Source organism: Mustela lutreola, chromosome 11 (assembly GCF_030435805.1).
Source record: "Mustela lutreola isolate mMusLut2 chromosome 11, mMusLut2.pri, whole genome shotgun sequence".
Classification (NCBI taxonomy): Eukaryota; Metazoa; Chordata; class Mammalia; order Carnivora; family Mustelidae; genus Mustela; species Mustela lutreola.
Genome location: NC_081300.1, coordinates 96,714,418 through 96,739,427, shown reverse-complemented (window position 1 = coordinate 96,739,427; position 25,010 = coordinate 96,714,418). Strand labels below are relative to the sequence as shown.

Sequence of the window (25,010 nt, the reverse complement as noted above, 5' to 3'; positions counted from 1 at the left end):
TGAAAAGATACAGGAGAGATTAATTTTTTTTTTTAAAGATTTTATTTATTTATTTGACAGAGAGAGATTACAAGTAGGCAGAGAGGCAGGCAGAGAGAGAAAGGAGGAAGCAGGCTCCCCGCTGAGCAGAGAGCCCGATGTGGGACTCGATCCCAGGACCTTGAGATCATGACCTGAGCCGAAGGCAGCGGCTTAACCCACTGAGCCACCCAGGCGCCCAGGAGAGATTAATTTTAATAACATATCAAACCCCATTGATACAAACTATTACTTCCAACCGTAATCAACATAAAAAATTATTTCTCATGAAGATATGATTGAAATGTAACATTGTATTAGTTTTAAGCATATAGCATCAAGATTTGATATTTGTGTATATTGTGAAGGGATCATCACCGTAAACTTAGTTACCATCCATCATCTCACGTAATTACCCAAAAAATTATTAAAGAGGTATTTTGCATTTTTTTTTTCCTGTGTCTTTGAAATCTGGTGCCTATTAAACCCTTACTGCACGTGCCCGTTCAGCCTGGCCACGTCTTAAGTGCTCCACAACCACATGTGGTTTGTGGCCACTCTGTTGGATGGTGCAATTCTAGTGTGAGGAAATAGATGTTTTTTTTTTTAAAGTTTCAACTTAAGATAAGGGATATGAAAAAAATAAAATAGGGAGCTATGAAAGATACTGGCCAGGATGGGGGTCTAATAGATGGGTAGTCAGGAAGGCTTCCCTGAGGAGGTGACATCTGAGCTGAGATCTGCATCAAGTGTGGGTACCCTCCACAGAGAGAGCTGGGAGTGGGGCATTCTAGGCAGATGCCTTTGCAAGTGCAAAGGCCCTGAGGCAGGAATGGGGGTGTTCAAAGACTGGGTGGCTCAGTCCGCTAAGCGTCTGCCTTCTGCTCAGGTCATGATCTCAGGGTCCTGGGATCGGGTCCTGCATCATGTTCCCTGTTCAGCAAGGAGCCTGCTTCTCCTTCAGCCGCTCCCCCTGCTTGTGCTCACTTGCTCTCTCTCTCTCTCTCTGTCTGTCAAAAAAACAAAACAAAACAAACAAAAAACCCCACAAAGGCCCACAACAGAGTGAGGAAGGAATAGAGGTGGCAGGGGAGGTCAGGAGGATTCGGGGTCTGATTATACTGGAGCCTGTAGGCCAGCGTACGGAATTTGAAGACGGCAAAGGAAGTAATCAATCAGGGGTGACTTCCTGGAGGAGCCTTTAGCTGGTATGGAGGCTAGATTAAATTCACTGTGGTCAGCTCAAGGCAAGAACTACACTCCTTCCCGCCCCCTTTTAGAGAAGGGAGGGGAAAAAACATCCCTGCTGGTTAAAGTCTGTATTCATCTCCTACTATGACCCTAACAAGTTACCGTAACTTACTGGCTAGAAGTAACACACATTTATTATGATTATACAGTGTTGGATTTGTATGGTTCATGTCAGTATGGATAATACTGCACACCATTCTGGAGGTCAAAAAACCACACGTGGGTTTCTCTGGGTTAAAATCAAGAGGTCAGGAAATTCATTCCTTCTGGCAGCTCTAGGGGAAAATCCACTTCCTTGCCTTTTCCCGCTTCCGGAGGCCACCTGCACGCCTCGGGTTTTGGGCCCTTCCTCCATCCTCACGGCCCACCGGCTACTGTCTTCAAATCTCTGTCCCCCCATCGACTCGCGCTCTGACTCTCCTGCCTTCCTCTTTCACGGAGGAGGACCCTTGTGATTACACGGGCCCACCGGGGTAACCGCGGAGACTCTCCCCATCTCGGGGAGTGGGCTATGCAGTCAGTCACACTTGACCATTGCCGCCTGGGTTCCTCCGTGCTCAGCCTGGGCCGGGTGGGAGCAGAAAGGAAGGCATGGGAGCGCCTGCCTCTGCTTGCGGCCCACACCTGCGCACGGGAAGGCCACGTGCCCGCTCCATCATTCCGCCCTCTGGCCCCGACCTTGACCTCTCCTGGCGACCTTGAACCAACTGGGCGAATACCGTAATGACCCCCTCATTTCCCGCTGCGGCAGGCTTCCTGACAGAGGAGATGGGGATTTGGGAATGTATTTAAAAGATGAACGGAGGCCCTGTTTATCCGGCCACCTGGGCCGGCTTGTGACAGGCTGTAGGAGGAACAGAAGCCAGCAAACACATCTTTAGCATTTTCTGGGGGCTGGGCACTGTGCCAGATATTGACATAAGCCTCGTGACAGCCCTCGGAGGTAGAGAGCACACTATTTTCCACATTGCCAAGGCACCCAAAGATGAAATAACCCCGGGATCGGCTGATAAGTGGCAGAGACAGGATTCAAACTTGGGTCGACAGGCTCCATTCGACCTTTTGCCTTTTCAACCAGCATTCTGTCCCCGCCACAGCGATTGCGCTATGTTTAGTTTCTGGTTTTACAAAAGATCTTTTATTTATTTATTTATTTATTTATTTGGCAGCAGCTTTATTGACTGTAATTCACATTCCGTGTAGTTCACCCATTTAAAGTGTCTAATTCGGTGGGTTTTGGTCTATTCAAACAGAGTTGGGTAACTTCCACCAAAATCGTTTTTAGGCTTTTTTAAAGATTTTATTTGTTTATTAGAGAGAGAGAGAGAGAGTGAGAAAGAGAGAACAGGGGCAGGCGGAGAGGGAGAAGCGGGCTCCCCGCCGAGCAGGGAGCCCAACACGGGACTCGATCCCAGGACCTTGGGACGGTGACCTAAACCAAAGGCAGACGTTTAACCAACTGAGCCACCCAGGCACCCCCGGAATCAATTTTAGACATTGTCATTACTTTGGAAAGAAAACCCATCCCCAGGGAGCAGTTACTCCTCATTCCCGCACCAACCCTCCAGCCCCAGACAAGCGCCCGTCTGCTTTCTGTCTGTGGATGTACCTGTTCCGGGCACTTCCCACACTGTGTGGCCTCACTGCACCACGTAGCACCTTGTTCTCAAGGTTGATCACACTGTCCATCGGTTGGTGGACATGTGGTTTCTCCGTGTCGGCGGTTGTGAGTCAGGCTGCTGGGAATGTTCACATACAGGTGTTTGTGGGGACGTGGGTTTTCGTGTCTCTGGGGCAGCTCCTTGGATTGGAATTTCCGGTCACGTGGGAAGGGTTTAACTTATTAAGGGGCTGCTGGGCTCTTTCCCATGGCGGCTGTACCATTTTACACCCTGATCCGCCAGGCCGGAGGCTTCCAACTTTTTCATGTCCTTGTCAACGCTTCCGTCTGTTTCTTTGATCGTAGCCATCCGCAAAATGATTTCAATGGACTGACCTTAGTTACCCACATAGTCCTGTGCATCTCTATATTGTGGCTCGCCAGCTAAGGGAAACTGAGGCTCAGAGTTGCTAAGTGCATTGGTTGCCCAAGACCCCTTGAAGAGATGCCAGCATCAGACATACAAGGAGCCCTGAGCCAGGTGGCATCCCCGGGGTCTTCACAGCCCCTTTCTCCCTTGGAGACAAGCGGGTGCCGACTCCGATCTATGCACAGATCAGGGCTGTGACCTCCCCAGAGAGGTTGGGAATGTCAGGGGCCCCGTGGTCCAGGGCTGCTCATCCACGTGCTCTCTCTGTCTGGTTAAGAGGCACGGTTATGGCTCTTGAGACAGTTCTAACCTGGCTGCGTCCTAAAACACAAGTGCAGGCCTTGCCCGGAGGAGGGGGCCCCTTCTGTTTCTTGCAGAGTTGCTGCATGGACCTGTGGTGGCCTTGTTCTCAGTGTGCCCGCCCTCGGGGGGACAGGAAGGCTCCCAAGTGTCGGGGAGGTTGTGCGGGGGTGAGGCCGCTGCCCTGGATGGGCTGTGACCCCCACACCGGCCGGTCGCCTTCACAGGAGCTGGAGCTGGTGGAGGACGTGTGGCGGGGGGAGGCGCAGGACCTCCTTTCTCAGATCGCCCAGCTGCAGGAGGAGAACAAGCAGCTCATGACCAACCTCTCGCACAAAGATGCCAACTTCTCCGAGGAGGAGTTCCAGAAGCACGAAGGTAAGGGGAAGGGCCGGCCCGGGAGGTCGGGGAAGAGGCTGATCCTGCTGTGATCGTGGGCATGGGGCCGGGGGGTGTTGGGGGTACACAGTGGACAAGACAGAACCCTCGCCCCCATGAAGCTTAGGTTCTAGCACAGAGGAGCTGGATGACAGATAAGTAACAGATAGATGGCATGATTCCCAATGGTGACCAGTGCTCTGGAAGCACCCAGACTAGGGGAGATGAGGGAGGTGACTTGGTGGGGAGGGCCTCTTTAGATGCAGTGATCAAGGAAGGCCTCTCTAACTAGGTGCTGTTTGACCCCTAATGAAGTGATGGAGTGAGCCATGCACATAGCTTGGGAGGGAAGCAAGTGCAAAGGCCCTGGGGCATGAGTTTTATAAAAAGCCAGGAAGGCCAGTGTAGCGGGAAAAGATGATCGAAGCCAAAGGTGGTTAAAGATGAGGTCAGAAGGGTCAGCAGGGGTCAGGTCACATACCCCTTAGAGACCAATGTTTAGATTTTATCCTTAGTGTGCTGGAAAGAGATCGGACTCCTGCCAGAGGCACGCGTTGAACAATGAGCAACCCAGGGTGGTAAACCAGATCGGAATGGCACTAAAGCCCCCAAAATGTCATTCATCCTGCAAACGGATCTAGAACATTCACTGCATGCCCTCTGCTGGGTTTTCGGCCAGCAAAGGTAGACATGGGATTTGCGTGCATCAGCCCTGTTGTCCCCCACAGCCTCCTGCCCCGTCAGAAGCTGCCCGTTGTCCTGGGAATCTCAGACCTCTCTCTTGTCTTTGAAGAAACTCCCTGGGTCACCACACAGGCCCCCTCCCCCCACTTGATGGGGTGACAGATGGGCTTACGTGGACGCTGAAGTTCAGAACCGTACTTACACCTCTGTGAGGCTAAAGTAGCACACGGATAAGGACTGTAGGGCCCAAGAAGAGGAAATTTCGATCCAGGTGCTGGAATTCTGTTTTCCCTACCTTTCCTTTGTTGGCATGTGATCTGTGCAATGGATGCAAAAGTCTTAGTGGCTGTAAGCATTGGCTCCGGAGCCGGACTGCCCGGGTGTGCAGCCTAACCCAATACTTAACTCGTAAGTGACCTCGATCAAGTCACTTGGCCTTTGTGCCTAAGTTGCTCCCCAGGTAAAAATGGGAGAAATAACCATATATCACTCATAAGGTTGTGGTAAGGGTTTGTTGAATTAACACCTGCAGATCGCTTAGAATAGTACCTAGTGCCTCAGGCAGCAGGTGGTAGCTATTACTCCTGAGGTTTTGGTTGTCAAGTGCAGCCTCATTGAACAGATGAGAAAGAAGGAGGCTGAGGAAGGCGCAGTGAAGTGCCCAGCGTCACCCAGCAAGCTAGTGGCGAAGTCAGGACTGGCGCTCAGGTCGGCTGACATCAGCCCCTTGAAGGAAGGCTTGTATCAGTCTGGGACCCCTTGATCTGGGGCCACCGTGTTAGTCTAGTGCCCAAAAGCTAATGATTCCTGACAGGACACTGCTCATTCATTGACCCTTTGTAAAGTCATTCATTGTGGACGTGCCTGCTCTCTGCCTGGCACTCGAACTGCCAGCTTGGAGGCCGAGAGGCACAGGCTAAGACCTGAATCTCCCTTCCAGAATGGCAGAAGAACTTGGCTAAGGGAAAACTATTTTTCTTTTTCTTTTTCTTTTCTTTTTAAAGATTTTATTTATTTATTTGACAGGCAGAGATTACAAGTAGGCTGAGAGGCAGGCAGAGAGAGAGAGAGGAGGAAGCAGGCTCCCTGCTGAGCAGAGAGCGCGATGCGGGGCTCGATCCCAGGACCCTGGGATCATGACCTGAGCTGAAGGCAGAGGCTTAACCCACTGAGCCACCCAGGCGCCCCTTTTTTTTTTTTTTTTTAAGATTTTATTTATTTATTTGACAGACAGAGATCACAAGCAGGCAGAGAGGCAGACAGAGAGAGAGAGGGGGAAGCAGGCTCCCCGCTGAGCAGAGAGCCTGGTACGTCACTTGATCCCAGGACCCTGAGACCATGATCTGAGCCAAAGACAGAGGCTTTAACCCACTGAGCCACCCAGGCGCCCCAGGGAAACTATTTTTCTAATTACAGCACGCCGATACCAACTGTGTGCGGTGTTTCCCCCACCACACACACCAGCCGATTTTCCAGCTCTCCAGGCACCAATAATTTAATTCAGTTATGACACTTTCTTACCCCGGAGTTAGCCTCGGATTCCACCAGTTAGGGGACTGGTCCAACAAGACTGCCCCGACTTCAGGTGTCAGTTGCAGGTAACAGGTTCCCAGGATACTCACTTCTGCCTGACTTGGCTACAAAGTCAGAGGTTCCCACCACCCCTCCCCTCTCCCTCCCAGCAACAAGCTCAATACTTTCTGGACTGGCTCGTAAAACTCAGAGAAACGCGATTACTGGCTTATAAAGGATACAGAGGATATTATAAAGAATACAGATGAACGGACAGATGAAGAAAGGTACATAGGGTAAGGTCTCTAGAAGGTTCCAAGGTCAGAGGTTTCTGTCCCAGAGGAGTTGGGGTGCACTGCCTTTTGTGTACATGGATGTATTTCTTCATCCACCTGGAAGCTGTCTGAACCCCAGAGACAGATGGAAGTTCTGTTACGTAGGCACGAATGATTGAATCATTGGCCATTGATCATTAGCTCAACCTCCAGCCCCTTCTCCCTTCCTCAGAGGTAAGGATTTAGGGCTGAAAGTTCTAACCCTCTAATCACGAATCACATGGTTGGTTCCTCTGGCAACCAGATGCCATCCTGAAGCTGTCTAGGGGGAATCACCAAGTTCATTATCATAAACTCAGATACAGTAGAAAGGGGCTTGTTATGACAACAAAAGATGCTCTTCTCACCTCTGTTGGGAAATCACAAGAGTTTTAGGAACTCTGCCAAGAATGGAGGTCAAAGACCAAAATATATGTATTATATATGTTCAATTATGTTATATATAAATATATATATTTCTTATTATATTGCAATATCACAGTAGCATAATGGTGTGCACTCCATCCCTTGAATGAAAGCAAAAAACAAAAAGAACAAATAGAAAAAAGCAGAAAAGGAGTAGATTATAGGATGGGAGATTTAAATCAGTTATACTGGAGGTCATATTAGATGCAAATGGACTAAAAGTTCTAGATAAAGACTGTCAAAAACGATTTTAAAAATTCAACTCTGTGTTGTTTCTAGAGACCTCTCTCTTAAAGGTTGAAAGTAAAAGGCTGAGGAAAGATAGACCGTGCAAACACTAACCAAAAGAAAGCTGATGTGGTTATATGAATGGAAGACAAAACAGACTTTTGGGGCACCTGGGTGGCTCAGTCGGTTAAGAGTCTGCCTTTGGCTCAGGTCATGATCCCAGGATCCTGGGATGAGCCCCGCACTGGACTCTCTGCTCAGCGGGGAGCCTGTTTCTCCCTCTGCCTGCTCTCCCCCTGCTTATGTGCATGCGTTCTCTCTTTCTCTCTCAGAAATAAATAAATAAATAACATCCTTTTTTTTTTTTTTTTAAGATTTTATTTATTTATTTGTTAGAGATGACAAGCAGGCAGAGAGGCAGGCAGAGAGAGAGAGGAGGAAGCAGGCTCCCTGCGGAGCAGAGAGCCCGATGCGGGGCTTGATCCCAGGACCCTGAGATCATGACCCGAGCGGAAGGCAGAGGCTTTAACCCACTGAGCCGCCCACACATCCGTATTTTTTTTCTTCTAAATCAGACAATGCCACAGTGTTTATGGTGAACAACTTGGTTTCCCTTCCACTCCTGATTGCTGTCCCCAGGCAGTCTGCCTAGAACAGGAGACCCCTTACTCTCTTGCTGCAGATTTTCTGTGCACGTTCAAATGTACATTTTTACACAAATGCAGGAGGAGAATATCCTTTTCTACCTCCTCACAAATGGTAACATGTTTTGGACTGTCCAGCTCCTTGGTTGTTGGGTGTTTTGTTTTGTTTTGCTGTATTTTTATTTTATTTTTTATTTTTATTTTAAAGATTTTATTTATCTATTTGACAGACAGAGATCACAAGTAGGCAGAGAGGCAGGCAGAGAGAGAGGAAGGGAAGCAGGCTCCCTGCTGAGCAGAGAGCCCGATGCGGGACTCGATCCCAGGACTCTGAGATCATGACCCGAGCCGAAGGCAGTGTGGCTCAGCACACTGAGCCACCCAGGCGCCCCCATTGTTTTGCTGTTTTAAGATACCTTTTTATCGTGGAATAATTTTAGATTTACAGAAAAGTTGCAAAGATAGTTCAGAGAGTCCCACAATGCCCCTCGCAGTATATCCTAATAAGGACATCTCATGTTACCACGGTCATGGGTCACAGCTAGGAACCCCCGTTGGCATGCTACTATTAACCAACTCACAGACTTTATCTGGATTGTACCAGATTTTAGGGGAATGTCCTTTTTTCTGTTCCGGGATCCAGTCTGGGATGCCACATGGGATATAGCACACCTTGATTTTTTAACTTACTGTATCTTGCAGAATTTCCCCATCCATATAGATCTGTTTCTTTCTTTTAGGAACAGTAAGGCAGGGCTCATGGCTCAGTCGGTTAAGCGTCCCACTCTTGATTTCAGCTTAGGTCATGATCTCACGTTCCTGAAATCAAGCCGCATCAGGCTCGGTGCTGGGCATGGAGTCGGCTTAGTATCCTCTCTCTCCCTCTCCCTCTGCCCCTCCCCTACTCTTTTGTGCACTTTCTCTAAATAGATTGATTAATTTCTTTTTTTTCAAGTTTCTATTTTTATTTATTTGTTTGACAGAGAGAGAGAGAAAACACAAGTAGGCAGAGAGGCAGGCAGAGAGAGAGGGGGAAGCAGGCTCCCTGCTGAGCAGAGAGCCTGATGCGGGGCTCGATTCCAGGACCCTGAGATCACGACCTGAGCCGAAGGCAGAGGCTCAACCCACTGAGCCCCCCAGGCACCCCGAGGCAGCATACGCTTTAGCTGCCACTGCGCAGTCCCTCTCACTTCTGTCCCAACCCCAGCCACAATCAGCCTCCGATCGCCTCTCCGCCTCTGGAGATTGGCTGTTCTGGACATTTTGTGTGCACAAAATTGATCAACGTGGTCTTCTGTGTCTCGTGTTTCACGGAGCGCGGTGTCCTCAAGGCCGGTCTGCATTGTGGCAGGTGTCAGGGGCTCATTCCTTTTTGTGGCCGAAGGACCCGCCCTTGTGCGGACAGACCACGTGTTTTACTTACCCATTCATCGGTCGCTGGACACTCGGGCTGTTTCCAGCGTTTGGCTATTGTGAATAGTGCTGCGGCGAACATTCCAAGCTTTTGTGCCGATGTGTGTGTTCGGTGCTTTGGGGTGTGGACCTGGGAGTGGAATTGCTGGGTCATGTGGGAACTACGTTGAACTTGTCGAAGAGGCCGCAGCCATTGTTCTGTGTGTGTTGCTTCTGCCGGGCCCCGTGAGGCCTCTGAGGGTGACCGGGGAACCCCCTGCCACCCCCGGCAGCCGCAGAAGCCTCGGGGGCCATCGGCCGTGGCTCTGACCTCCCAGGGCTCCTCCTCTGCTCATGGCTTCCGTGTGTGTGCAGCTCAGTCCGCGTGGGAGAGCTTTGCCTCGGCTCCCAGCTCCCTGCTGGCTTGCCGTGAAGCAGCCCACACGGGCCCCATCTGAGACACATTTAATTGACATCTCACGTGGGTTTGGCTCCCAAAGGGTTAGCCCGGGGAGGCCTGGGCTTTCCAGTCTGCACCAGCCCTCCCCCAACCCCCCCAGCGGAGAGACCAGGCAGATGCCAGGCATGCCTTTCACGGTTATTTTTATTTTGCACGGGAAACCATGGGAACACAGCAAGGACAAAGCACGTCTTCCACCTGCAGGAGGAATAGACGTTGGGCAGAGGAGTCCCTGAGGGGAGGTGCAGCCTGCAAAGTTAGACTGTATGCCAGGCACCGCCGTGAGCAGTGGGGCAAGGCCTGGGGGCCGGCTGCAGATGCAGGGGTGCCGTTGTGAGGTGTGGAGTGAGTAGGCCGGGAGAGCTTGTTCAGGGGAGCCGACCCTACCTGCAGTGGGGTTGAACAGACCGATGCGGGCCATGGGTGCACTGCTACCGCCCGCTCCCTGGAAGTCTCCAGATTAAAAAGCACATCTCTGTCCCTTGTTTTTGGAACTCCGTCTTGTCAGCCGGAGGACAACGAGAAACACTACGGGTCCGTGCCCTCGGAGATGAATTACGGGCATCGAAGCCATGGGACCGGGAACACGGAGGCACAGAGATGCGCAAAAAAAAGGCAGTGTGTTCTCGGAGACTGGACGGAGCAGCCCTTTGGAGGGAGAATGTGCAGTGGAGTGAGGCACGTCTGAGTTCAAGTCCCAGCCCTGCCCTTCCCAGCGGGGTCACCTGGAGAAGGGGACCGACTGTTCCCATCCTCTGGTTGCTCACCTGTGACATGGGAATGGCCACTCTGGCCTCCCAGGATTGTGGAGAAAGAAGTAGATACAGCATCAGCCTCGCAGCTGTCCAGTAAGAGGTGTCCCTGAGGGCAGTGATGCTGATTTTGTGCTCCCCGTTGAAGCGTCTGTGGAAGCCAAGAGTGACCAGTATGCATTTTAGCTCAGTACAAAGCCAGCAGTGCACCCTCGCCGGGCCTTTCTCCATAAGCTGCCTGGATGCGTGTCCTCGGGCTGCTGCAACAAAGCGCCCCAGACTAGGAGACTTAAATCCTCAGAAATGTGCTTGCTCACAGATCTGGAGGCCAGACGTCCAAAACCAAGGTGTCCACAGCCCTGCATGCCGTCCAGAGGCTGTAGGGGAGGGTCCCGCCTTGCCTCGTCCAGCTGCTGGGACAGCCTGGGTTCCCTGGCTTACGGCTGTGTCCCTCCAGCGTCGCCACTGTCACAGTCACACACCATCACGTGGCCGCCTCAGTCCGTTCTGAAGCCCCCTCTCCTTTCTGACATGAGGACACCAGTGTTGGGAGTCAGAACCCACCTTTGGACAGCATGACCCCGTCTTCACTGCAAAGACCCCGTTTGCACACAAGATCGCGTCCAGGAGGACACGAGTTCAGGGGGCTGCTGTTCTATGCAGTCCACTTGCTGATAACGTAAGGCTCAAGGCCCACGGGAGGCCTCCGGCCGGTTTGCAGGAGTGCAGGTGCTCTGCAGCCAGAACTGCCCGAGTGTGAGTCACGGGAAAGCCACTAACCAGCGGTGTGGCCGGCGTGAGTCTACCAGCCACCGTATACCTCAGGTTGCTTTGGTTCCAAAATGGGGACCACAGGGGTCCCACTCCAGAAGGCATTCTGAGGATAAAAGGAGCCAAGCACAGTTTAGATCAGATTTTTCCAGAAGGGGACTTTGACGTGAGGATTCCTGTGCGGGTGACTTACGAAGGGAGCATCCCCAGAGGAGACCGCTGAGGGGTCGAGGAAGCAGGACAGGGAAGGGGGCAGAAGCATACGGCAGGGGTGGGACAGGCTGAGCGCGTGGAGGACTGTGAGCTCTGGAGTGTGAGTGGCCCCGTTTCCTGCCCTTAGAGCCTGCCAGCCTAGTGGCCCCCAGTGCCTGGTCAGTGGCAGAGCACACTGAGGGGCACGTGGGTGGCTCAGTCGGTTAAGCATCTGCCTTGAGCTCAGGTCATGATCTCAGGGTCCTGGGATCGAGCCCCGCATCGGGATCTCTGCTGTCACTCCCCCTGCTGTGTAATCTCTCTCTCTCTCTGACATAAATAAACAAAATCTTTTTTTAAAAAAGAAAAAAGGCACATTGAAGAGGGGTGCAGACAGACACGGGGACCTGAGGGCGTCCGTGCACCAGCATTGTCCCCGCCACAAGCTCTCAGCCCCATCACCGCCCCCGGCAGGTGATGGGTAAATGTTAGCTGTCCTCCTCATCCTCACCCATGCGGAAAGCAGCTTTCTGGTTCTGATGGGGTGAAGAACGCATTGGCCCGGTGTCAGGACACCTGCATCGCAGCTCCCGCGTGGCTGCTGACGGGGCAGCGAGGTCTGCGGCAAGTGGCTCCGTCTCCTGAGGACATTTCTGTCTTTAGCGATCAAGGGTGAGGCTGGTGTGGGTATGTGGGTGGTGGTTGTTTGGTCTTCAAAAAAAATCTAATGTGTATCAATACTGTGAAAGATTGTAACAAAACTGGGGAAACCTCTGAGAATTCCCTCGGCTCCCTTCTCACTGCATTTAGCAGAGGTAAAACCCTCCCTTTAGACTACTCCCTTTATTCTACATACAGCTTCCATGCCTGTTTTGTTTTTTGATGAGCCAAAGCTGCTCTGATGGACACGGCAGAGAAACATGTATTTAGTTTTTCGAATTAAATGTATTTTTGGTTTTTTGGGGTTTTTTTGGGTCACTTGCTTTTTTTTAAAACACAAATTAAAATTAAAATTTTTTATTAAAAATTTTTATTTTATTAAACTTTTATTAAATTTAATTAATTAAATTTATTAATTTCATTTAGATTTGATTAATTACAATTTATTATTTTATTAATTTATTAAATTAAATTTATTATAAATTTTATTTTATAAATTAAATTTATTGATTTTATTAAAATTAAATTAAATATAATTTTTTACACAAATTAAAAGTATGTGTTCTTTGGGTTGCCCCTTTTTTTTTTTTTTTGAGGTGAAATTCACATAACATCAGAGGAACAGTTGTAACGTGTACAGCTTAGCAGCATTTACTACATAATTCACTCACACAGTTAGGCGACCATCACCTCTGTTTGGTTCCTGTACATTTGTGCCGCCCCCGAAGGAGACCTCGCACCCATCAGGGGTCAGTCCCCAGTTCACCTGCCTGTCCGTCCCCTCGGCCTCTGGCTTCTGCCGGTCTGCTCTCTGTCACAGGACGTGTCCTGTCAAGGGACTCGTACACCGTGTGGCCTTTTATGTCTGCCTTCTCCCGCTTGGCCTTTTTATATCTGCCTTCTCCCACTTAGCTTCGTGTTTTCAAGGTGAATCACATTGTAGCAGGTGTCTGTCCTGCATTCCTCTGTATGGGGCTTAATATTCCATCGTGTGGTTTATCCATTCAGCTCTTGATGGACATTCGGGCTCTACCTTTGGGCCGCTGTGACTTGTGCTGCTGTGACTGTCACTTGCCTTTTTGACTTCACCGTTGCCTCTCAGCCTTCTGCCTGGCTCTCTGTGCTGTCTCCTCATGTGGAAGGAAGCTCCTTGCCTGTCGAAGTGTTTGTTTGCTCCTGTGACCAACGTTGGACTTGCTTTTTCCTACACTTGCTCAAATGCACCTTTACATCTAGATCCAGGACCCTGAGCTGCCAGGTGGCTGTGTTAGCTCTGCGCTCCCAGCTCTCCACGAGGCCCCTGGGTCTGTTGAAAACATACCACCTTCTTTTAACTTCTCAAAGTTTTTGTAGTGACTCTTGGACTTTATCTGAGTTGCAGCCTTTGGAACAGGGAGGACTAGCATTTAAGTTTTTGTGTATAAAAGGGCAGCTAATGCTGAGTCCTGCTGAGAACACTTCCCGTAGATTAACCCCTCTAACCTCACAAGAGCACCCCCCACCCGCCTTTGATCCCATCTTGCAGGCGAGAAAACTGGTCCCAAGGTCAATGGCAGATCAACAGCAAAGCGGGGAATGAGTCCAGGAAATCTGGCTTCAGACCCCAAGCTCTTGTTTGCGTTGTTCTGCCGTCCTGGGTTAAAGCCAGAGGTCCCCCGGAGGTGAACGAGGTAGCTGGGTTACGGATCCAGGTTTCTTTCTTCTGGGTCGACACGCCGCCATCCGCCACCCAGTTCCTCCAGGAGCTAAATCTGTCCCCCCTGCCACCACCACCAGGAATGAAGTGACCTCAGCTCTTGACGCCCTGGCCTGGAGCCTGTAACAGGACAGGTGCGCAGAGAGCAAACAGCAGATGTGTGTGTGGCTTTTTCAGATTCCATCGCCACCTGATTTCAGCCCCAGCACACGTGCACACCTTGTGTCACGCTTGCCTTTTTGGGAGATGGTGGTGGTGTCCTCTTGTCCCACCGGCAGAGCCTCGGCCCTGCCTTGCAGCAGTGGCTGAGAGATGTTAGCAGGGACGGGAGCCCAGTGCCCAGGACCTCCAGGCGGCCTTGTGGTACCCCAGCAGAGGTCCGGGGGGCCCTGCGGCCTCTGGGCTGACTGCGCTGAAGGAGGAAGACAACTGGACAAGTGACCGACTTTGTGAGCTCCAAGTGGAGCGCCCGCTTGTTCTTCACGCGGTGTCACCTCGCCCTGCACGCGAGTACCCTGCTTTCTCTCTCTGTCCTGCTCTTAGTGGGCATTTCCGTTGTTTCCAGGCTGGGGCTGTTCCGAATAAAGCTCCGGTGAACGTTTTTGTCTGCGTCTGGTGCTGTGCAGGTAGCCACCTGCCTTCTCCACTCACCAGTATGTCTCAGTTTTCTAATCATCCTCGTCGCGTCGTGTCTGGTTGGGTGGCTGCTGACGGAGCCACCCTGCACCTGCTGGGGGTGTGCTCAGGAGGCGGCTGTTGAGAAGAGACAGAAGGACCCCTGTGTCCCAAAGCAGCTCCGAGCAGTGACGCTCGCGCGGCCCCACCTTCTCCCCAGCACTGCACACTCAGGACTTTCCATCCTAGCCTATCCGTTCTGTCCTGTCGGGATCCCTGCCCCTTCTTTCCACCCCTGCCTCCCCTCCCCACCCCCAGCCCACCCTGGCGTCTCTGCCTCTCTCAGCCGCATTGCTTAGGACGCGCCCCACCCTGCCCTGGCCCCTGGGCAGGTCAAGGAGGAAGCCCAGTGGTGGTCTCGGTTCCAGGCCTGCCCGTCGGGAAGAATTCTGTTTCGTGGGCTTGTGTGAGTTCCGTCTGCACTTTGCACAGCCTTGTTGGAGAGGTAGGAAGCTAGAAAACGTGCAGTTGAACAAGGGAGGGCTCCAAGCGGTTGATGTTGCTTCAGAAGCCGTAAGCTGTGTGCCGTGTTGGAACCTGCATGTTCTAGCTCATCTTTCTCTGACTCTGGAGCCTCCCCATCACCCCATCAGTGTCTTCATTATAATTCCTTTCCCTCTGGCCTGTCTCATTTGCATAGTGCACACCTGCCCTCTGCAACCTTTCTTCTCTGGCTCCCCCTGCCCGGTCTCCTTGGCCTGACCTTCCTCCTGCTTGTGAGGCTCTTATTGCCCCTTTAGGCGAAAATCCAACTCCCTTCCTGGCCATTGAGGCCCCACATGGTCTAGGCTTGCTCGCAGCTCAAGCTTCGGCCTCCCCATGCCCACTGTGCTGTGGCCACTAGCTTTGGCCACCAGTGTTGCCCTTCAGCTCTCCAGATGCGCAGTCTCTGCCCCCAGGGCCTTTGCACGAGTTGGTGCTAGCCTCTGATGTTTGTCCTCGTCACCTGCCCACCCCTGGGTCCTTCAGGTCTCAGTGTAAAGGCTCTTGCAAGGGGGTTTTCTGCTCCTACAGTCTACAGCGGGTCCCCTTGTGGTGCTCTCAGGCCCCATTGCGTCTGCCGTGTCACTTATCATGGTCTCTAATGACACCATCTCCGTCTGGTGTCTGTAAGTTAGTGGGAGCAAAATTGGGCTGCATCTGTTGATCATCCCCACCCCAGTGACTCTTAGCCCAGTGTCAGGTACACGGCAGACGCTCCATAAACACCATGTGTGTACATGGTTGTGTATGCCTATGTGCGTGTGTGTACGTGCACAAAGATGTGAGGGTACCCCAAGCAGGTGGCCCTGTCAGAAAAAGAATGGACTAGAGTCTGCCCCATGGTGACACTTCTAGTCCCCTTAGTGGAGCCTCTGAGTCTTGTCCTGCAATGGGAAGGTGGCGTGGCCTCATGGAAAGGACATGGGACTTCAGAGTCCGAAAACTCGGGTTGGAGTCCCAGCTCTGATAGCACTTGGCTGTACATCTTGGAACAAGTCTGTCTCTGGGCCTCAGTTTTCTGTGTCTGTAAGATGGGACTGATGTTAGGAATCAACAGTAATACTACCCATTCCCAGGGGCTGGAAACGACACTGAAATAGGGTCAAAGATACAAAGCAGTTTGTACTTCATGGGGTTAACAGGAGCAAGCTATGCTTTGGGAATGTGTGTCGGGGGGGGTGGGGTCAGTCCCTGCTCCATCAGCCTGGCGTGTCTCCCGTGTGGGCAGCCCTAGTGTACAGAGGGTTGGGACCGGACAGCCGCCCTCTGGGACATCCACATTCGTGCCTGTCACACAAAGGCTCAGACTCTTCAAGGGCGGGACCCATGTCCTGTCTGCGTTTGTGGCCCCGGCGACATCACACACCGTTCTGGACACACAAATGCTTGTTCTTGGTGGTGACCACCTGCTTGGAGATGTCCAGGACAGGAGAGGGGAAGATCCACATGGGATGGAGCACCTTGGACAAGGGAGTCGTGTCGGGACAACAGCCGAGGACTCACACAGAGCGGCTCTTCTCAGATGCCTGCTATGTCGGCACATGCCCCCCCCGCCCCCGCCAAGCACAGGAGAACCAAGTGAGTCTGTGGTTCCCACTGCTCCTGGGAGGCAAGGATTAGCTGTCCACCCCAATGCCTGGTGGAGGCTAACAGCCCCTGAAAATATCCAGCCCTAATCCCTCAAACCTGTGGATGTTATCTTGTATGGTAAAATCCTTACAGATGTGTTTTCATTTAAGATCTTGAGATTGCGGGGGTGGGGGGCCCTTAGGCAGCTCAGTCATTAAACATCTGCCTTCGGCTCAGGTCATGATTCCAGGGTCCTGGGATTGAGCCCCACATCAGGCTCCCTGCTCAGCGGGGAGCCTGCTTCTCCCTCTCCTACTCTGCCTGCTTGTGTTCCTTCTCTCTCTCTCTGTCTCTCTCTGTCAAATAAATGAATAAATAAATAAATAATCCAAAAAAAGGGATCTTGAGGTGGGGGCACCTGGGTGGCTCAGTCAGTTAAGATCTTGAAATGGTGAGGCTGTCCTGCATTAGTCAGGTCCTAAATGCCATCATAGTATCCTTAAAAGAGGGGGCCACAGAGAGGTCTGACAGACAGAAGAGGAGGAGGCCATGGGACCACGGAGGCAGAGACTGGAGTGTCCAAAGCCAAAGAACGGTAGCAGCCACCAGAAGCCAGAAGAGGGAAGGGGCTCATTCTCCACTAAAACCTCTGGAGGGAGCACAGCTCTGGTGACATCTTGACTTTGGATTGATTTTAAACTTCTGGCTTCCAGAACTATGAGAAAATGTATTTCTGGTACATAGCTATCAGATTTGGTTGGCCATTTGTTACAGCAGGCACGTGAAACTGGTACGGTTTGTTAACTCACCGGATCACTTAATAAGCACCTACTGTGTGCTGGGCCCACTCAGCAAGCACCTACTGTGTGCCAGGCACTGTGCTAGCCAAGGCAATACACAGTGAATAGGTCAGTGAAGGCCCTGCCCCCCGGGGCCGACAGGTACTTGTGGGCCAGGGGCAGGAGGTACACACGATAAACAACTAAGTAACAGACACCACTCCCTGCTGTGGGCCAGGCATCATCTTCCATGTGCTTCCTGTGTACTCACTAAATTCATCCTCACAACAGCCGTATGGGGTAGGTACTCTTACTCCCGTCATGTAGATGTGGAAACAGAGGCACAGAGAGGCTGGTCTGAAGCCACACTAGCCGTAAATGGGAAAGCCGGTGTGTGCGCTCAGAGCCTCTGCTCTGAATGGTCTTTTGTTGGATGATAAGACCTACGAGACGGTAGTTGTAAAAAGTATCATGGAGGCGCCTGGGTGGCTCAGTGGGTTAATCCTCGGCCTTCGGCTCAGGTCATGATCTCGGGGTCCTGGGATCGAGCCCCGCATCGGGCTCTCTGCTCGGCGGGGGGCCTGCTTCCTCCTCTCTGCCTGTGTCTCTGCCTACTTGTGATCTCTGTCTGTCTGTTTAAAAAAAAAAAAAAAAAAAGTATCATGAAGGTAGTAGTCGGGGGGAGGGGGCAGGGTTCATTTAGGGGTGCCGGGAAGGATGGGCCTCTGTGGGGAGGGGACAGTTGAACTAAGCCCCGGGTCAGGGGCACCTCCAGAGGAAGGGGCCGGTGGGTCAGACCAGGGCGGCAGGGGGGGGGGGGCTCACCAGCTGGTCTCGCCTGCCCCCCCCATCCCAGGCATGTCGGAGCGCGAGCGGCAAGTGATGAAGAAGCTGAAGGAGGTGGTGGACAAGCAGCGCGACGAGATTCGCGCCAAGGACAGGGAGCTCGGTCTGAAGAACGAGGATGTGGAAGCTGTAAGTGAGGAGCCCCGAGCCCATGTCCACCCTCCCGGCCAGCAGATAATGACGGGAGATGGCCTCCTCCCCGCAGGCGGTTCCCCTTCTCTGCCTTGGCCTCATGCCGTGGGCTCTGTGGGGCAGGGGTCCTGCCCGAGGCCCGGCAGCACCAATGCTGAGGCCACAGGGAGGACCCTCAGCCAGGTCTGCATGGTCACGCAGGAGGAATCGTGGCACTGCCCGGTGACCTGCTGCTCCCACACCCTGGGGAGGTGCCGAGGCCCAGCCTGGCTTCGTTCTGACCCCGAGGCTTCCTCCAAATCACCCCCTTTGTGCCCCTATGTGAGTAGGCCAGTGTGCTCCAGGCTGCTCCAGAACGCCACACAGTGTCTCCATCTAAATTAGAAAGACACAAGGCATGTTACTTCCATTTGTTGGGAAATCATCATACTATACTGACAAAACACTTACTTTCCATCTGTCATAAAATTATTATAGTAAATATATAAATTGTCCATCTCTGGCATCAACAGTTGTAAGAATATGAACCAACTTCAAAAAAGTCAAAATGTCTCCAGTATGATGGCACACCTGTAGAGGATTTGCCCTTGTGCAGTGCACAACGTGAGCTACTGTATGTGGCAGCCTCATAAATGGCCTTCCTCTCTCTCCAGCTGCAGCAGCAGCAGACCCGGTTGATGAAGATCAACCATGACCTCCGCCACCGTGTGACAGTGGTAGAGGCCCAAGGGAAGGCCCTGATCGAACAGAAGGTGGAACTAGAGGCAGATCTGCAAACCAAGGAACAGGAGATGGGCAGCCTGCGGGCAGAGCTTGGGAAGCTGCGAGAGAGGCTGCAGGGCGAACTCAGCCAGAATGGAGAGGAGAAGCCTGAGGTAAGTGGGAAACCAGCCACTGAAGAAAATGGGAAGGTAGGCCTGTAAGCTGGCTCATGGTGGGCAAGGCTGCCTTGTTTTCTCCATTACACTTGGGGAAAGTAGGAGGAACCTGGGAGGAGCTAAGTTGTGTGGTTAACTGCATGGATGCTAGAGCTGGTCTGCTTCGGTTCAGATCTAGCCTGTTATTACCTCCATGACCTTGGATAAATTATTTAGCTTTTCTGTGACTGTTTTCCTTGAGTCTAAAATGGGGATGATAATAGTACTTAGCACCAGATTATTATGAGAATTAAATGAGTTAGTTCATTTAAAGTGTTGCCTGTTATTACCATGATTGGAGGAGTCAAAAAAGCTTTTCTAAGAGGTGACTAAAAGAATGAGAGTAAACAAGTAAATGGAGAGTAAGTTCCAGGCAGGGGAGTGGCACATGCAAAGGCCCTGTGGCAGGAGAAATTGCAATGCAGTCAAAGAAGCGTAAGAAGGCTAGGGTGGCTGGTATGCAGTATGAAGGGCAGGAAGAAGGTCTGAGTGAGGTCAGAGAGATAGGTAAGGGCCACTCCTGCAGGCCAGGTAGGCCACAGAGTGGAGTTTGGTCTTCTCCCTGAGAGCACTGTGCTGGGGACTATGGAGCTTCAAAGAGCTTACAGTCCAGTGCGGGAGACAGACTTGGTCACCTCCAAGTGGTGTCGCACTTAAGGTGAAAGGGGACTATCTTTGCGGTAAGAGATTGTGTTTGTCTGGGTTCCCTCAAAGCAGAACTTGAGAAAAGGAAAATGGGCAGGAGGTTTAGTGGGCGGTGATCCCAAAGATCTGAGGCGTGAGACAGGGAAGAAGGAAAAGTGAATTTGAGTGTGTGTTATTGAGGCTGCAGTGGGAGTTCAGTCTTGCTGGGACCTCTGAGAAGCCCACAGACCATGTCCCAGAACTGTCTTTCTGGAGGAGAAAGGCTTGGAACGTTAATCTACATGCACCTGCCCCCAGTTGACTAAGGGTGACTCCCGGGGGTATTAATGCCTTGACATTCCTGGGCAGAACTTACAGAGCAGAGCTCAGGACATGAGTGGGAAGACATGCAATGTGTGCTTGAGGTGGGTCCCTGCCACGTTTCCGGGACCACACCACAGTTGCAGCGAAAATCCAGATGGGTCCAGGGCTGAGACTCAGGGGGCTAGAGGTGTCTCTCCCATGGATGTGTCCCCTGGGGGTGGGGGTGCCAGCAACACAGGGATAGGACAGTTAATCCTGAAGGCGGTGGCATGCAGTTTCATGGAAGAGCTGTCCCTTTGGCTTTGATGTTAGTGTTCACAATGCTAAGATTTTGATAGGTGGATGAAGATGATGGTTATTCTGCTTCAGGACAGCATAGTGAACCCTTAGGGAAAAGCTTGGGGCTTATCTTTCTTCCAGCAAATAATTACTGACTGTTTGTGGTTTGTAGACACTGTGCTAGTTTCCTGGGTAACAAGTCGGGAAGGTAAGACAGTTGAGCTCACCATCAGGTTGGCCCAAGTGCCAGCACAGTCATTAAGCATCTTTCAGGCCAGACACGTCTAGGTTCTCTGAAGGAGAGGAAGTTGGGATACAGTTAGGGAGGTAAGGGAGAAAAGTCTTAAAAGGGAGAGGTTAGGGCTTGTTTTTGGCCCAAAGTGACAGAAGCCTAAATTAAAAGGTGTTAAGGATTTAAAAAAAAAATTTTTTTGGTTATATAGCTAAAGGCTTTGTGTTAATGTTGGCTTCAGGTATAGCTGGTTCCAGGTGCCCAAATGATGCTCTCAAGATGTCTCAGCTTTGCTTTCCTCTGTGTTGGTGGTATTCTCAGATGGGCCATGCCATATAGTGGCCCCTGGGACTCTGTCAGCTTTGCAACCCCAGTGGAAAGAAGTTGCCTCTGTCCCAAATTCCCAGCAAGTCTCAGGCAGCCCTCTCCTCATCCCGTCACAGAACCAGGTGCTGTGGCCCAAAGTCTAAAATATGCATGGTGTCCAGTCCCAAGTCCCATGGCTACCTCTCGTGGTGCCTGTCCATGCTGCATGCACTGGAAGTGGGACCAAGGGAGTTTCTCCAGAGGACAACTACCAGGACTCAGCCCCTAGAAGTATGGAAGCAGATGCAGGGCAGACAGAGACAGCAGCTGTCATCTTCGGTGCTGGAAATGCCACACACAGATCTCTGAGCAGTGGGTAGTGTGGATCCCTCATAGGCTTCAGCAGGGGAGCAATGGCATCAGTTCTGAGGTTCTGGAGGACAGTTTGAACAAGGAGGGGAGCTGATGGCAGAACCTGGCTGTGGGGGCCCCGTGCGGTAGTCCAGGCAAGAAAGGTGAGGGCTGGGGGCGCCTGGGGGGCTCCATGGGTCAAAGCCGCTGCCTTCGGCTCAGGTCATGATCGCAGGGTCCTGGGATCGAGTCCCGCATCGGGCTCTCTGCTCAGCGGGGAGCCTGCTTCCTCCTCTCTCTCTGCCTGCCTCTCTGCCTACTTGTGATCTCTGCCTGTCAAATAAATAAATTAAAAAAAAAAAAAAAAAGAAAGAAAGAAAGGTGAGGGCTGAACCAAACCTGTGGCAGTGGGATGAGGCAGACGCCAAAAACAGCCACTAGGCAAAGCTTGGCCTGTTACCCCCACTCCCTTGGCGTACCCCTTCTGGTTCCTGTGCCCCATGAGGTCTCAGGCCTGTCTCCTGGATGGGGAGGGCTCAGTACAAACCCAGGTCCTAAGGACGCTGCCCCAGCCACAAGACTCCCAGCCCTGCTCCAGATCTCCTTAGCAGCAAGGGCAGGGACATGTCACACCCCCTTGGCCCACCTGGCTGTCTGTTTCAGTTTCTCTTGCTGGCACCAGGGGGGTGGGACAGAAACGGAGTAAAGTCAGGTCACAGTTCTAACTAACCCCCGGAGCTGTTTTGCAAAGTCTGTTCCCAAACTCAGGACACCTTTGCTGGGTTGGACTCCCTCCTTCGGAGCTAGGTGGAGTTCAAGATGCTTGTCACTCACATAGGGAAGCTGCAGGGTGCGGTGGCTTTGCTCGAGCTGCTGTGTGACCTGGGGTTCATGGATCCCTTTGGTGCTCAGTTTCCTATCTGACAAGTGAGGGGAGTGAGCTTGACTTTGGTTCAGTAGATCAAATAGTGTGGCTGGGATAGAGGGCCTGGAATCAGAGGAGAGCACACAGTGAATTCCTAGTGGGAAGCGAGAGCTGTGCAGGTTTTCAGATCATTGAGAGGAGTCTTACGGGATGGGTAGGAGGTCTGGGGTGGACTGTGGTGTGGGCCGCTCCAGACAGGTGGAAGGACACGAGCCAGACTGGAGCATGAGTAGGTGCAGCTGGGTCGTGGGCTCCTCCTGGCCCGAGATCGGTAAGAGAAGATGGGAGCTACAGAGGGAACCGGAACTGGGGAGGAGTCCATTCTCATCATGCCTTGATTACTCCAGTCCAGTAAACAAAGCTTCTGATGTATCTTTATAACATAGTTACTGAGATACAACTTAACTACTTAATGTATACAATGTGACAGGTTTTAGTATATTCACTCTGTCATACAACCAACCCCAGCATCTAGAACATTTCCATCACCCCAAAAAGAAACGCTGTACCCACGAAGAGCCACTCCCTATCTCTGCCTCCCCCAGCCCCTGGCCACCATGAAATCTATTTTTCTGTCTCTACAGATATGCCTGTTGTGGACATTTTAGGGAAACGGAGTCGTGCGACATGTGGTCCTTGAACACCTTTATTCAGTGTGTTTTCTCACTCCTCTCCCTCCTCATGTTTTCACTGGAAGCTTCCTGCCTTTCACAGGTAGACATAGAAGCCCCTAAGACAATGATATGGTGGGCTCTCTGTTTAAAGGACTTCATATAAAATCAGTAAGGAAACTAACATTAATAGTTCCTACTGGACCTCTCTGCCTTACAAATTCTGGTATCTTAGTAAGTGTGTGTTTGTTGCCATAAATAAGACAGGCCCTTGGGACGCCTGGGTGGCTCAGTTGGTTAAGCAGCTGCCTTCGGCTCAGGTCATGATCCCAGCGTCCTGGGATCGAGTCCCACATCGGGCTCCTTGCCCCGCAGGGAGCCTGCCTCTCCCTCTGACTCTGCCATCCACTCTGCCTGTGCTCGCTCTCTCTCTCTCTCTCTGACAAATAAATAAATAAAATCTTAAAAAAAAAAAAAAAAAAAAGACAGGCCCTGATCGCTTGGCGTGTAACGCCGGGTTTTTTTGCTGAATGTGTGCGTGGTGGCCTAGAAGTTACCAGGGGTGGCCAAGACACAGTCACTCCCCCTTTGCTGGGTGAGGGGCTGTTCAGAAGTATGTTCAAGGGTCTGCGGGAATGGTGGCTGTGCTGTGCCCAGCGGGAGTGGGCTCAGGAGGCCAGGCCTCAGGACGCAGGGCCTGATGGAGAATGTTGCCTCCCTTCGGCCACTCTGGTCCCGCCAACTTGTCAGCCGGCCTCTTGGGCCTCCCTGGGGAGCACCTGGGACCTCAGGTTATCTCCCTCTGTACCCAAAGTGCCTTCAGGGACCAGCAGACAATCCTCGATAACCCCCAGCCACCTCCGAGGTCCCTCGTGGAGTAAGCCTAGAAGACCCACTGCCGATGGGCCTGATTCCCCTGCTGGAAAGAGCTTTTTCAGTCTCTCTCCCAGGGCAACCCCATCCAAGGGCGCTGCGTTAGTGCCTGCTGGCTTCCAGGAAAGCTGGAGCCCCAAGCTTCCCTCTTTGGGATTTCCAGGCAGTGGTCCTGGAAGTCGGGACTTGGTTTGCAAACCTGTCTGGGAATCCCCCAAGCTCAAGGGCACCGGGTTGCTACCCTGATGAAAGAGCCATCCATCCCTCCTCCAGAGAAAAAGACCTCAGACCTGAGGAAGCCCTTGGGTGTCTCGGGTGCTCACAACCCGTGGGGGTGAGCGGAAACCTGTGGTGTCCGGAGGGAGTGTGTGAGCCTGAGATTTGGGTCCACGGCCTGGGCTGCCGGGGCCTGTGGGGTCCAGACATGGAAGGAGAAGGGGGTAGGGGCTGAGCAGACCTGGAAAGAACACGTCAAAGGCAACAGCTGCCACATAGGACCAGCCCAGTGTTAGCATGAAGATCCAGTGTGACCCAATCTTCTAATATTCTTTCCAAAAGGAAGCCCAAGACCCAAACTTGAGTGTGAAATTTCCCAATATAAAACTGTTGGGAACTAATTCCAGAGAGTTTTAGAACACAGTGAAGGCCAAACAAAATGTTGGGGGGAGGAGTTACGGAGGGCCCCAGACTTCCTGGGAAACTCCTACGCATTCATCAGGACCCCATGCACAGAGACCAGATCTGCAGTAACGTCTTCTGTGATCCCTCCCAGTTAGAGTTTGATGTCCTTGCTCCTCTCTTGCCACACGACCCTGTAGGTTTCCCTCTGTGTGTCTCTTCCCTCCGCTCCCACCTGATTCATTCAGAGTTGATGCGCAGTGAATGTTGAATGTTTATCGAGACATCCAATATTCACTGAGACGGCCATTTACTTATTGAATATTTATTATAGACCTTCAGGGATGCTCTGCGGTTCACCTGGGCAGGGGAAGAGAAGGGAACTGGTGCTAGTGAGTGCCAGCTGTATACCAGCCGCTTGCCATGCGCGATGTTGGGTAGAGGACCCTGTCCAGCCACGTGGCCCTGTAGGAGACAGACACTGAAGACGGACCCTGAGCACATAGCACCCCCCGAAGGTGTGGCATCAACAGAAGCCTACAGTAGCATCTTGGGAAGTAAATCATCCAACATCTCCTCCCCTACTTCTCAGGCGGGAGGAGGCCCCACTCCCTTGCTCAGAGACAGCAGGGGCAGCGGGGTATCTGTCCGGTGTTCATTTTCTACTGCAGCCACACGCCTCCCCTGCTTCCTGCTGCTCCGTGTGACTCCTGGTCAGACCCCCTCCCCCGGCCTGTGCCTGCTGGGTGACTCTTCTG

The 25,010-nt window shown here is 52.1% G+C and overlaps 1 protein-coding gene across 4 annotated transcripts in view; it reads left to right on the top strand.

Moving 5' to 3' along the window:
* Nucleotides 1–25,010, top strand: part of RILPL1 (Rab interacting lysosomal protein like 1) — a 39,933-nt gene that overhangs the window by 3,022 nt on the left and 11,901 nt on the right. For all 4 annotated transcript variants that reach the window (XM_059140618.1, XM_059140616.1, XM_059140614.1 and 1 more), the window contains exons 2-4: nt 3,827–3,977; nt 18,071–18,189; nt 18,846–19,067. In XM_059140618.1, coding sequence (XP_058996601.1) covers nt 3,827–3,977; nt 18,071–18,189; nt 18,846–19,067 — 492 coding nt within the window. The remainder of the gene's footprint in view (nt 1–3,826; nt 3,978–18,070; nt 18,190–18,845; nt 19,068–25,010) is intronic.